The 14,414-nt window shown below is 47.6% G+C and overlaps 3 protein-coding genes across 3 annotated transcripts in view; all 3 read right to left on the bottom strand.

The window, feature by feature from the left end:
• The window catches only part of T265_05716 (hypothetical protein), a gene marked incomplete at both ends in the record, with an annotated part of 46,593 nt that extends 43,795 nt beyond the window's left edge, over nt 1-2,798 (bottom strand). Inside the window, one exon of the mRNA XM_009170789.1 lies at nt 1,964-2,798. Within this exon, the coding sequence (XP_009169053.1) occupies nt 1,964-2,666 (703 nt within the window). The remainder of the gene's footprint in view (nt 1-1,963) is intronic.
• Nucleotides 2,799-6,001: 3,203 nt separating this feature from the next.
• On the bottom strand, nt 6,002-6,490 carry T265_05715 (hypothetical protein; the record flags this gene model as incomplete). Its single annotated transcript, XM_009170788.1, has 1 exon — nt 6,002-6,490. The coding sequence occupies one exon, from the start codon at nt 6,488-6,490 to the stop codon at nt 6,002-6,004; it is 489 nt and encodes a 162-aa protein (XP_009169052.1).
• Nucleotides 6,491-11,596: 5,106 nt separating this feature from the next.
• T265_05714 (hypothetical protein) overlaps nt 11,597-14,414 on the bottom strand; it is a gene marked incomplete at both ends in the record, with an annotated part of 4,713 nt that continues 1,895 nt past the window's right edge. The window contains one exon of the mRNA XM_009170787.1: nt 11,597-12,319. Coding sequence (XP_009169051.1) covers nt 12,111-12,319 — 209 coding nt within the window. The remainder of the gene's footprint in view (nt 12,320-14,414) is intronic.

Raw genomic sequence — 14,414 nt, 5'->3', positions numbered from 1 at the left:
GGGTCGTGGGCCTCGACGGATTTTCAGCAACCTTATGAGTAGTGCATTATAGATAGAGGTTTTTATTCTCCAACGAGGGATGGGACGTAAAAGAAGTTTGTGTCTCCAGTTGATCGAAAAGTGTGTAGGGTTTCGGAACTGCTGTCAGCTTGGTGAAACTTGGGGTGAAAAGTGCTCAACACCCGCCAAACCGTCTTCTAGTGCTCTTGCCATAACAGGTGGAATCGAGTAAACGGTGCACTGATAACAGATGTATATGAACTCGTGTCATCTCAGTTGCGCAAAGATTTCAGGGACTAAATAATCAGCGTGTGTTTGTAATAAAATGAATAATTCTCACGGAACCAAGGAGACGTCAGCAACAAGAAATCCGACATTAGAAGACCTCAGTGATAAGATCTACCCATCGTCGAGATTTTGCTCTTGTGGAACTCTGTCAGGTTGGATTGATTGGACTGGCCCTTTCGAGCTGTTGCAGATAAAAAGTTTAGTAATTTGGGTGCCATATTGACAGTGGTGCCCACGGTTTGAGGACAAGTAAGGCTTGTCATGAAGTCAATGAACGAACGGGGGTATTCGATGAGATGACAGCCGTGAGTAGACTATCATTTTCCCTGAAATTAACCACCCTCTCCTCCTCCAAAAGCCTCCCGCAAAGAAGTAAAAAAAATCCACCACCAAACGAACTACTCCAGGGGCAAAAAAGTAGTATGCCATGGGAGGCACAACACACTTGGTTAGAGAAAACTGAGACTCAGTTGACTGGTCTGTTAGCACCCATTCAGTTTGCATACGTGTGGCATAGTACTCCAAGTTTACGTGTTCTTGATCAAGAACCGGTGTGAATTTATAGGCTCACATTATTCCATCTTAATGTCAGCTCATGAGCGTCATCTGATAGTCCGGTCAGGCAGTCAGTTGGCGAGTGCCTTCCTAAATGTTGTGGCACTTCGGCGACAGATTGTGTGCCAACTCACCAAAAGCAAATATGGATGAGTACGACAACCAATCAGAGCGCGCACTTCATCCGTTGATTAGGGCTCAGTGAACAGTAGTCGCCGAAACCTGTTCCATTTGGACTAGCTGACTTTTAAGCCTGTTGAAATATCCTCAGTAAGGTAGCTCCGTTCTGAGGAATTGAGGAGTGAGTGAAACTGGGTCATCTGATGTTGAGTAGTGTTGACTAGTCTCCTCAGGTTCGAACGTTTTGGAACTATCGATGAATAGTACTAAAATCAATTCTTGGCAGTGTGAAGAGATGTGGAATTTTCAATTAAGGTCTCCCCCGTCAGTAATCAGCTGAAAAGTCGAGAAGCTCTGTTCCTTCCTTATTTGGGCATCATCAACAGTTCGCATCCCAGTTGGGAGTCTCGAACCGGCGACGTCCTGTCTAGTAATTTGAACAGGCCACAAGCGTCTGACCGGCAGTGTGGATGACTCGCACTTAGTGCCTAAAGGATTCGCGGCACCACACCCTGCCTTAGTGCGACTTAATCACACCGCTGAGCAGCCATTTATGGCCAAACGTCTAACTGCCCAAATTACTGGCCGGATTCCAGACTTCCTGGAATTTTGCGAGGTGCGTAGTGCTGACGACTCCCAATAAAGATGAAACAGCTGCGCAGTACTCCTCGGTTCCTCAGCACAGAGTGAAAATTCAATTGCTGCTCTCCACCTTTTGGTGTAGACCGTTTACGGGAATTTTCGGTTCATTTTAGATTGAATTTTACGAAATAATCGCTATGAGACTACTCAAACGGAAAGATCCGCCCTCGGGGAATTTCATCGCATTCCTGCAACAGAAAAACGAGGCAGCTAACCTGCAAACTATCCCCTGTGCAACGTTTANAGCTAACCTGAAACTATCCCCTGTGCAACGTTTACAACTGTTCAAAACTGTTGCATACCAGTTATAATTTTCAATTAACCAGTTAACCAATCAATCAGTCGGGCTTGAACTTACGCATCTTTTCCGTCAATGGAACACACATTTTCGTCGATCCTTTGGGAAAACGAGCACAATTCACAATATCAGGCCAACCGAAACCGAATTGCAACATTTTCGGTAGGCAACTCTGTCTCACATCGTCACATAAATCCTGACACGGTTCGATCAGCTTCTCTTGGTACTCTTGCAAACAAACAGGTGCGTAGAGTGCACACAAGAACCGTTTCAAATCCGGATGACATTCGGTGTGTACCAGACTGACCCAGACTTGAGATTGCTCGGTAGCCTCTTTGAGGTCTTCATGCTGCAGGTAATTGGGTAAAATCATATGATCATAGCCGACACGTTGACACAACGTCATATTTTTCGGGATCGGATGACATCTTTGGCTTGTGTGCCCGTGCAACAGGCGATGCCAGTCCGCGTAGTACGTACCCGGGTCTATTGCTGTCAGCACAGAAGGTATGGAACTGTCGAGTCGGGGCAAACTCGAATCCAATGGGACTCGGTTGAAAAGTACCGTGTCCGAAGGTGTGGACTCGGGTCCGAATTCCTGAGTCGGATAGCTGGGTAGCCATGGGCTGGGGCGAGTATGGGAGTAGACAAGGGGGTTCACAGGTTGTTTGTAATTGTAATGCCGTAGGTAGGGAAGCACGGCCCCCACGTGAGCTGTGTGGACAAAGATGATCAGCACAACCAGTGCCTCCGGATGATTCATGGTATTTCTCCAGCTGACTTTCAATTCCAACGGGGTCGCATGGCTCGGTAGGTGTGACCTTTGTTGTCAGGCCGATATCATGACTAGGTGAGTTTTGCAGGGCGATCCCTTGCGTTTTGTCGCGGTCAAGTTGATTATATAATACGGCCAATGGTCGTAATGACGCCCGAACAACGAACGGTACTACCTTGTGAGCGCACGTGGTGCGTACGTGCGTTCGTTCGTGTGGCATTGTTCTATCCCCTTGTCCCATGCCGCACACACACACGCGCACACGATGACGGAAAACAAAACAACCACATAGGCTTGTCAACCAATTTCATTAGTTAACTAAACTTGTTTTGTTCTTTGAGGGAACGACAAGGGTAGTGGCGGCACCGGTTTGTTACACGGTTGATTTAGCTGTATTTGTCATGGCAACTGCAAGCGAGTTCATGTAACAACCGGTTTCTCTCGGTTCATCGTAGGAAAACCGAGGTTGGGAATATTTGGGGTATGTGAGGTTGGACGTGCCAGAAAGGTATGCTAAAATCCATGGGCATTATCTGACATGGTCCGTCGATAACAAGTGTTCTCCCCGTCTTCCCATGCTGAAGATACGCCCAATCACGAGGGAAAAGCGCGCGCGTGCCGACGCGACGGCCTCATTCTACCCTTGTCTTGTGACAGGTTACAGGCATGGATTTGTCAGGTGAATACCAAGGAGACGTTAGTTTTTTCCACATACCTGGATAGCACTAGACACTGTGGCAGATTCAACGGTTGAAACAGCGATATGTGCAGTGGAAAGGTTGTGCGCGATGGTTTCCTTCCTCAACCGCACTAGGCCTCAAAAATACGTAACGTGCAAATACACATACAGGAAGGCAGTGGGGGGTGGGGACGCAGAACCAAAGTCATTTTCCCATCTCCTGAAGTGGACGTTGGAAAATTCTTGAAAAGTGGTGGTAACACCGTTTTAAACAACGCAGTGTTCATTCATGGCAAAGCTTTTTGTAATGCACCCTAGAGAGTGTACTTTTCCAAAGGCAACCGAGGTTTCCGATTCTATTAGGCTGCACACTAATGGAGAACCCGTTCCCCAAAAGGATTCTGTACATTTATTGAGGAAACTATTCACAATGTTGCTGGGAGCTCTTCGACAACCCACGACCGGTCTCACCCTTCTTGGGGCTCATCAGGTAGGCGCAGTCCCCGAGTTTCCGTCAACCTTATGATCTACTTGAACCCAAATTAAACTGTTTACTTGAAAACCAAACGGAGTTGCAAATGAGTGTATACCTCGAAAAGGATTCTCTACTGTTCTGATAATCATCGCTTGTGGTAGGGGATACAATACAAAGCTCAAATGAGATTGTCGCTCTATGGAAAGACCACATGGAAGAACAAAAGCAGACATTTCCGGGAAAGCTGTTTTTACTGAGGTCAATATATCTCAGCGAACCTACTGACCCAAAGGTCCATGGTTCAAACCCGACCACTCTGCACCTCGAATGCTCCTGTCTAAACGTGAGCAATCAGCCAGTATCTCGTGCTTCTTCCGAATGGCATGGCCGCTACACACCGAAAGGATGTTACAGATGAATGATCTAGCCATTGGAATAACGGAGTCTACGATGGAGTTATCGGACGTTTGAAGACGTTCAAGATCTTCAGATGGGATGGCTTCGTAGTAGCCCAATGCACGCGGCCCTCGGATACGTTTCTGATTCTAAGAATGGCGCAAGTCGGTCAACATTACTCCCGACTTGGTTTTTTCTCTCATGGCCCCCAAAATGAATAAACCGAGCGGAAATTCAAGCTATCCCAACCGAATTAGCACAGGAACAAAGACAAACCGTAAATTTCGGAGACAGAAGATGCGAAATGCGTTCACACAAATTCTGAGCAGTTTGGTAACGTTCAACTTAGAAACGGTATCATTTGCGTAATTCAAGTCCGTTCGTTTTTCTCCAAATGTGATTTTTATACCCAGATCCCTTGAAATGAACGTTACGTGACTACGTTCAACTGGAGACCGACCCATTGAACAGTTCTTCATAAACCCTCACACAACAAGTATTGGAATGCAGAACATCCAGTATAGTTACCAACTTCTGAGGGGAATTACTTCTTGGTGAAGTAAAGGTAGAAGCGTGGATCTATCTACATGGTTAAGCCCCCCCCCTCCCCCGAAGTCGACGAAAAGGATAGGTGTTGATCGGCGATGTGTGACGATGCTCAAGTAGCATGAAGATGTCGTCAATGCATCCAGGTGAAATCCAAAAATCCGGATGGGCGCATCAAACGTGCCGAGATCAAACAATGCAGTATCGTCGAGGTCCATGTTATGAAAGTTGTAAGTCTCATGCGTTGGAAACCAGGACAGTCGTTCCGCACACCTTTTTCAATAAGTCGTTCCGCTGTAGCACTCTTTCTGTGCCATCCGAAGGAAGCAAGAGGACTGAAGTATTCTCGGGTTGCCCAATACTGGACTGGAGCAATTGAGATTTCGGGGTTGGGTTCGAACGCCTTACCTTCCGGTTTGTAGGCTCACTCGTTGGCCAATCAGCCATATCGATGTTCATTTGAATTAAGATGCAACGATTGCTTGGTCCGCTTTAAACAATCTCGTCGATTCACTACCACTCGAAACAGTGCTGATGAGAAGGCATCTCACCCGAATTCCTGCGACGTTTCGAAGGAGAAAGAGCGTTGTGTAAGCCAAACATAAAACTGAAGACCGCAAAACGGCTTGAGTGAGTCTAGCCGAAGGCATACCCTCAAGGCCTGATGGCCAACTGAATTGTTGTCAATAACGCTCTCCTCATTGTCATCGAATTAATGGATGCGATAATGCTGTCCACCTGATTACTTCCCTGAATATTAGAAAAAAGAAGAACGATTGGAAGCGTCAGAAGTCGCGTGATTCTTGCTGATGTATGCACCGGTTGATATCACCACACGAGGATCGATCTGGCGGGAAAGTACTTCTTTCTCCATCATAACGGCATACGGGTTGATATGCTGTCAGGGGAGCCGGACCTGAACAGGTTATCTACCAAAGCCTTTGTCCCAAAAGCCCCGAACACAAAGTAGCAATGCCGTGTGTAAAACTACCAGAATAGTCTACATTTTGTCAGGCGACTGGCCAACGTTGATGTGCTTGTCAGACCAATGACCAACCTCCGGTACGACTGATTAGGTTGATCAAATACACAGTCCGACCAGGTTTAGACCCTTCGAGACAGTAAAACGTGTTTCGAGATCGAGTTCCATGTCTACGTACTTCGGGTGCTCATTATATACTCCGGCTTAAGTTGCGTTACACAACCCGGAAAATTCACCAAGTTCGTTCAACAATCAAACGCATATGTTGATGGACTTTCAATCGCCTGATCAGGCATAACAACTAGCGCGTTCAGTCCGGTACCTTTTGGGCGTGTCAAAGCAGGTGTACTAATAACTCCGGTCATTTGTTTGTTGTCGTCCCACGTGTGTCGGAAAACCACTGGCTCTTTTAAGTTTAGGCGTCGTCGATCAGGGGGGGCTTCCTGGGTTAATTTTGGTGCGATTATTCTGAGCTGATCATACACAGCCTCGAAATGCTGTTTGTTTGTTCGACGCAGAACTCGAGGCGATGTGGGAGAAACTCTCATCTGGACTCGCGAGAACTCCCAGTCATCGGTCATGATGAACACGGTTCGGTAATTCCTGGGAAAACGAAGCGTTTTGCCTTTATCTTTTTCGACAACATATTTAAGAGCGTTTTCACAGTTGATACGGGCCACCGACGACAGGCCTCCCATGACTGTGTCGAAACGCCTACGGGAAGAAATCAGCATGACGCCCAAATAGTCTATCTGGGTTGCGACTGTTTGCTATCCTTCGAGAAATCAGACGGAAAGCGATTATTACGTCCATGCGCTCCGTAAAACCCTACCGCTTTCATCCATCCTTGTATGAGGTATACAGACCACAACGCAGCAAAAATCACGGTCGGTCCTACAATAACACAACATAGGGTATATACCAACTAGCCAATCACATGAAAGGATGATAGATACTCTTCAAAAACCACATAAAGTCAGCTAGGCACGGAAGAAGAACCCATTCAACTGCGCACTGACGATGTCTCCTCGACCGGGGACGAAACGTTTGCAAGCCAGTTGCCAAGCTCGGCGAACAGATCAACTGCCACCTGATCAACCACCAGTAAACTTACAATTCACCAACTTTATGACGGTGTACAACGTCATGTAACTAGCTCGTTTATTTTTTTTGACCGTAACACCTTTTTTGGTGTTATGCCGCCTGAAGGAAGCATTACGGATGAGGCCTGGACGGAAGTAATCAGGATACCACGGGGGGTTCGAACTACGAACCTTCCAGCCACTAAGCTCATGGGATGAACAGAATGGAATGACTGTTTTGGCATGAAAGGGTGTTACAGCTAAACGATTTGTTTTGATTTTGTATTGCGATGGAGGGATTATATCCGACCAACAAACGAAAAATCCTGCTTTAAAACAGTTGAATTCTCCAAATTCATACACTCTGTGCAGCATACACGCTTCTGTCTGACAAATGACGATACAACAAATGTTTCACTTTGTGGTTAAATCCGTGGTCAATGAGGCGACGATCGTTCAACTGTGGCACCCTTTCGGTGCCTAACTGCCTTGCGGCCTATCGCAGGAGCGTCGCTGGTTATATGACATCGGTAAGGGGTTCGCATGCCTTCTACATCAAGGTCGTTCGACTTTGTATGTACGCACAGAACAAATGTGAAATCAGAGAAGACGGCAACCAACGGCAGGCAAACGCGGATTTTTCAATGGATATTTCGAGAGCCACTGTAGAGCTGTTCATCTTTCAGCACTACACCAGGGAGTTTCGAACCCATGATCTTCTGGTGACTGGTATGATTGGGTATGTCCTGTCTAAGTGAGAGGTAATCACACTACTGATCCGCCGCTCGTATCCGACCACTAACCGGAGTGTCGCAGGTTCAAAATTCTATAAGGTTCAGGAGATGCGCACTGTCGATAAATCACACTACAGACGAAACAGTCGTGCAGGATGAAACTATCGCCATAAACGCGGATCGGTCAGGCGCGTATAGTCACGTGCTCTTGAAATATACGCGTGGTAAACGCAAGGTTTTAACAGACTGAGCGCCTCAGCCGATGGTCAAGTGATCAGCTGTTTAGGAAATGCGACAAGTAACTTTATCCACCCGCTACTCTGATATTTCGTAATCAGTGGCAATGTAAAAAAATCTTTCAGCTGTAACACTCTTCCGGTGCCTAGCTACCATGCCACCCGAAGGAAGTACGAGGGTTGGGATACTGCCAGGTTGCTCAAGCCTAGACAGGAGAAGTAGAGAGACAGAGGTCGGGTTCGAACCACGGATCCTCCATTTGAGCCACTCGCCCCCCCCCATTCATAAATAAATACAATTTGCTATCTGAGCTAAAGCCAAATAACTGCCGTACAACCTGTCAGAAGAGTGCCGCTCGTTCCCCGTCTTTGATGGACAAGCGATTCCCGTGTTTCATTTTTCGTCCACACCATTTTGTCTGCTCCCGACACGCAAAAACGTATGTCCGAAAAAAAACAAAGAAGACGAAAACCAACGACAGACAAACCCAGTGATGATGACAGCTGTGCGTTCCCGAGATGTACGGTAGGTTGGCACAGCAGGAGGTGAAGCAGTCGGGTTGCCATCAGTTCCGCCCTTGATCATAACCGTCGTCTAGTAAACCCAGACGCGATGTAAAAGATTCAACAGACAGATTCCTCTGAGATCCGTTGAATGCGATTCACCTACCGTGGAAATTAGTCTGCTATCACCGTACAGGAGCCGCTTCTGAACGCACTGGGGTATATTTTCTGCTGGCCGACGCAGCTCAGGGTTTTCAGCAACCTTGTGAGTAGTATCCTTTGTGAAGTGTTTGTTCGTCATTAGTAGGCTGACTGTCTGAGTTAATTCGCGGCCGGTTAAGGTTGCTGAAAACCCTCCGACAGCCCACGACCGGTTTCTCCTTTTTCGCGGCCTATCAGGTAGACGCAGTCCCCGACAATTCGTCAACCTCATGTTCCACTTGAACCCAAATCGAACTGTTTTCGAGAAATACACTTATTTGTGAATCAATTTGGTTTTCACGAGAGACTCAACTGAATCTCTCGTTCATGATATTCTACAACTGAGTGTGCTACACACAGGCCGCCTCATGATTCAGTTGGCACGATAATCGAGATATCACAAGGTTGCTAAAACCTTCGGCAGTCCACGACCGGTTTCGTCCTTTTTGGGGCAAATGAGTGTATTTTGCTAACTTCGTGCAATCCGGGTTGACGAAAACTCGGGGACCGTCTACCTGATAAGCCTCAAGAAGGGCGGAACCGGTCGCGGGTTGTCGACCTTGTGAGTAGTTTTCTTTGTGAAAATATACTGCGATATCTCGAATATCGTACCAACCGAAACATGAGGCGGCCTGTGTGCAGCACATTCAGTTGAAGGATGTCAGTTGAGTCTCTCGTGAAAAACAAATTGATTTGCAAATGAGTGTATTTGTATTCGGATCTTTGTGGGCTATGTTTAGCAACAAAATCCCAGGACCCAGGAGTTCCGGCCTAAATTCGGCGCGTGTGGTATTAGAAAGACTGAGGCCGTGGCGTATAATACGAAAAATTTCAACTCAAAACAGCGTGGTAAAAAAGGATGACGTAATTCCGGATATCTCATCCCATTACCCTATGTTTTGAGTCGAGAATTTCCACAAGATCCTAAGATGTCCGGTGCCAAACTCCGAAGACCGCATAGACTGTTCTATCCGTTGTTTTGGACTCTCGAACTGTAGTACTGCGGCTCTCTGGTGGTACATTGTCTCAGGCAGACTGAACCAGGGCTCAACTGATTGTACATCAACCACAGCGCAGCCTAGAATAATCACTGTGAATTCGACAGATCACGTGGATAAAAAGTTCAAAAATGGTTTTGAACTGGGAAAGAAGCGGGGAAGACGTCAGTTTTGTCTCACCTTGTCCAGTGGGCGAGATGGCTCAATTGGTTAGAGCGCGAATATTCTGATCAGAAGGTCCGTGGTTCGAACCAGACCTCTGCCTCTCGACTTCCCCTGTCTAGGTTTGGGCAGCATGGCAGTATCCCAGCCCTCGTGCTTCCTCCTGGTGGCATGGCAGCTAGGCACCGGGAGGGTGTTACAGCTAAACCATCTCGATCGATCTCACCTTGTCCAGTGGTACCTGTTCAGATAGTTATGTGGTGGTATGTTGCGGATCGTGTAAATGTGGTCGAACTCCTTTTACAGAGGTACTGACCTCTTGGAGACAGCAAAATTGCTACTCTTATGCAGAACATTAGGTTCCCATATGAATGTTTCCGAAGCAAACAAAGCGTGATCTATTGATGTTATCATGGGGATTGCGCGGTTGTAACGGGGCGACAGTGAAAATAAAGGCTCTCCGCGCCGTCGATTGCATGCAAATCATTTTTTTTCAAGAAAGTAACAAGACCAGGGTTGCCCACAGATTAAACTGGGGACCAGATAAACTTTGGTTGGAAAGTTCTGCTGTCAACATGCATCGGTAGACGAACGACGCAAGAAGCATGCAATCCGACACCCGACGCAGCAATGGCAGGTAAGTTAACGGCTGAAACTTCCGCGGTGTCGATCGCCCGTTTGGTCAGTCACAATAAACAACTAATCCGACGAGAAGACTTTCGTTACTTCGGAGGGGGGGGGTCGATTCCGAAATTCGTCCCCGAGGGCACTCTCGGTCCCAATGGCCAAAATCCTTTGCCCAACTGGAATCAGACGGTAGCAATCAGAAACGAATTTCTCCGGTGTTTTAGCACCAATCTGTCGTTGTCCGCAATCCAAGCAAGTTCAATCCCAGAACATCAAATTTATGAACCCCTAATGCATGGAACTGTACTACTGGGCAGTAATTTACCCAAAAATGCGTCCGTATGTTCTTGGTCATGGGATCATTCACAGAGCCTGAACTTCGGAGAGCCCGATAGGTTTTACATTCATGGATATCACTTAGCACACACTAAATGAGAATATAGTGGGCGAATTTTCATCAATCGATAGACTTCCGCACCTTACTACTCTGATAACAATGGTCACTTGGAACAATTGTTAAACTTTCCCCAGGATGAGGATATGGGTAGCTGTGAACCCCCGGGGAAGGAGAGCTGTCCCCTAGGGGTAATGTTTCACGATGAACCAGGTTCATGGTATCCAAGACCCATGCATGGGTTGAGCCACCAGCTTATGGACCAAAAGTCCCGTGGTTCGAACCCAGTCTCAGCATCTCGACTGCTTTTGTCTAGGCTGCCAATATCCCAGCCCTTGCGTCTCCCTCCGTTGGCATGGTAGTCAGGCATCGAACGAATACTAGAGCTGAATGGATTGGATTTTTACCAATCGAGGTTTGCTAGAACGAGGAGAACAATGCGCCCAGATGCTTCTCTTCATCCGCACCGATGGATCGAAACCGTCTCTTCTGACAACAACGGTCCGCCGTCGATCAACCAATCGTATGTGGTGACCCTACAACTAGATCAGTGCTACTCAAGGCCTGTTCAAGTTGTTCCACTACCAGAACGTTGTACCTCCACCGGTTTGCAGCGTCGCAATCGTAAGCCTACAGCGATGCTCATGGAATCAATGTTTCCTATAGAGGTATGTCGAGATAGCGGAATTACTGACCGGAAAGTCCGTGGTTCGAACCCAACCTCGACATCTCAACCGATCTTATCTAGGCTACCCGGTTCGCGCTTCCATGGGTGGTGTGGCGACGAGGCACCGCAGGATAGCTGGACGACTAGAGATTATAGAGAACTTGGTAACGTGGAGAATTATTCATCCCCAACGGAGACAGATGGCTCGACTTCGAAGGGAGCTACAATACTGACACGACAATGCCCGATAAAATTAAACAACCACCCCATCACCGCAGCGGTGGAGTAAAAAGTCGAGGTCATCAAACGGAAATAAATGAACACAAGTGGCAGAGCGAAACCTCCTGAGTGGCGAAGCAGAAGTGGGGTGACAGACGGGGCGGTTAGAAAGCACATCAACTAGATTGTTCACCAGGGATTTTAATGCAAAGACGAAATTTTTTCCATCTAAAAAACTAGCTACAAAAGAGGCGCCAGAATAGGTTTTTGTGCGATCAAGATAAAAAAACAGTGCAACAGCACAGCCTGATCGCCCTTGGATCGATCAATCCATCGAGTTGAGTCTGACTGACAGTTGGTTTGCCCCCAAAAATCGCGGAGAAAAGCCACGACGAGGTGGAATCTCTTGGGGGATAGGCAAAATACAACGGTAGAGCAAAAGTAAGGATCATCGGTGACTAGTGAATATGTACAAGGAGGGTGATGTTGGCGTACACTCTCAGCACTACCCCGTGAACATGGTTGACTGACTACTGAAACACAAATCCACTCTTTGTAGTGGTGGCTCCGCTACCCCCGCCACCTGCCGATCCAGGAGACCCGGTAGTCGTGTCGGAGGAGTTGGAAGAAGTTGAACCGAACAGGTTGAAAACACCGAAACCGCCGCCAGTACCGCCCGGACCACCTTGGCCACCGTCTTTCGAGCCCGCACTATCAGGGTGTTCCTCCGGGGGAGGCTCTAAAAGCCGGAAGGAAAAGTGGGTGAGGATGAGTGAGCATTCTGTAGTATTGTCACCAGGGGAAGTGTGCAACCATAATTGGAGTAAGCAGTGCATGAGAGATGCATTTTTGATGGCTACATGGATCCCGGCCCACACCAAGCTGTGATGCAAATGAGTCATGATCTGGATACATTCGCCTCGTCGACAAAATCATGTTGACATTGCATCCGAAGCTCCAGACCAACCCATTAAATCGGCGCTCTAACCACTGTGGAACTCGTATGTGACAAAAACTGCGTGAAAAGCTTCGATCCGTGATAGAATGTCGAGAGAGAAACCAATTTTTTCCTACTTGGCATTTGCCGCGGTCAAAGCAACGGTTCCGGAGAACGGAGGCGTGTGCGCATATACCGGAATTTACAAACGACACGGTTCGAAAATCCGCTCGGCAAAAACCCACGACAAACCGAGGACAGAGAAAAACATAACAGCTTCGGAAGACAATACACGTGTACATCACATCGGACAAAGGCCCGTCATCATCATTCAACGCGCGTGCGCCAGCGAACCGTGAATGTTACTCCAATACATGTGAATCGTCGAACAACCGTCTTTTTTTTTGGGGGGGGGAGACAAAAAGACACGTCGCCGCCCCGGTTACATGCGCGCCGAATACAACCTAGCGCCAAAATCCTCAAGTGCGCCAGCACGCACGACCTTGTCCTAGTGCGCATTGCAGGACTACACGCACACACGCACACACACGTGCACCGGAGAGCAGCACTATTGGCAACATTTGTGGAAACGAACCCTCATCCGGTTAGTAATTGTCCACGGCTACATTGTACCTGTCATAGTTGCTAGCTTAACCACCTAACGCCGATGATGGTGGGCGACGAAGAGGAGGGAGTTGATAACATGAGGCTACAAATCGGTGGACAACAAATGAGTGGCGATCGGGACGCCAAACCAGGGTGATTAGGACAGTAGTGACCACAACAACAACAGCGACTGCCATCGAAATGTCCGCCGACAGACTTTGGGGGAATAGCAGATTGAGAATAACAGTAACCGGAATGTGTTGTGGACACGCCTTGTGCAACACACCAAGAAAAATATCGGATGGTTTCGAACATTTTCAAGAGGATTTTACAAGTTGTACAGTAGACAGCTGGATGAATGAATGAGAGACCCCGATTAGAAAACCGGAGAAAGGCGATAGACTTACAGCTTCGCTGTTCTGTTCCATCGGCGCGAAGTTTGCTCACCGACCGCCAGCAGTGTACTAGTTGTCAGTCACTCTCAATAAGCGCGTTGTTGTCGGCGCTGAACGCAAAAACGAAGGGCAAGACAGTGGAACTAAGGATCTTTTGCAGATGAGCTCCGCCACTTTTTGCCAGCTCCAATTTTATGTACGCGCACAACCTTGACATATTTTTGATGAAAACACAATTCCCTATTCGCATCCAGGCTCATTCTCTGTTCGGACCTTAAAATGTAAAACCTTGTAAACCTCTGTAAAACCTTAAATGAACTTTTTGACGCTTTCAACTCTCGTTCATGACAAGGAGACGGCAATACGTTTTTTGCAAAGCCACGGAGTTATCCATCAACAAAGTTTATGCGAGATGGCCAAAGTGGTTAGAGCGCGAATTTACTGATCAGAAGGTCCGTGGTTCGAACCCGACCTCTGCCTCTCGACTTCCCCTGTCTAGGCTTGGGCGACCAGACAGTATCCCAGCCCTCGTGCCTCCTTCGTGTGGCATGGCAGCTAAGCACCGAAAGGGTGCTACAGCTGAACGACTTATGCAACAATGACCACCAAATGACACCTTGAACTGTTTCTGGCAAGTGGAAGTGTAATGCCCGACAGTGTCGGCAAGAAGTCGGTCTTCGAAAGGGAACTTGGCTGGAGCGGTCAAGGATGGAGTTTAGGACAGTAATTCCATTCATTTATTGCTGGCCAAAAATATGGCAAAACACAAATTCTACTCAGAGGAATTATCTATTAGCCACACGACCGCTGTTGACTAGAAGAACTTTCTTCGCGAAGTTTGCCCCTGGCGGCTTTTGCAGACTCCAACAGTTATCGGCGGCCCAGGTCTACACGTC

This window comes from Opisthorchis viverrini, assembly GCF_000715545.1.
Source record: "Opisthorchis viverrini unplaced genomic scaffold opera_v5_113, whole genome shotgun sequence".
NCBI lineage: Eukaryota > Metazoa > Platyhelminthes > Trematoda > Opisthorchiida > Opisthorchiidae > Opisthorchis > Opisthorchis viverrini.
Note: the sequence above shows the minus strand (reverse complement) of the source record. Positions and strands in the feature narration are given on the sequence as shown.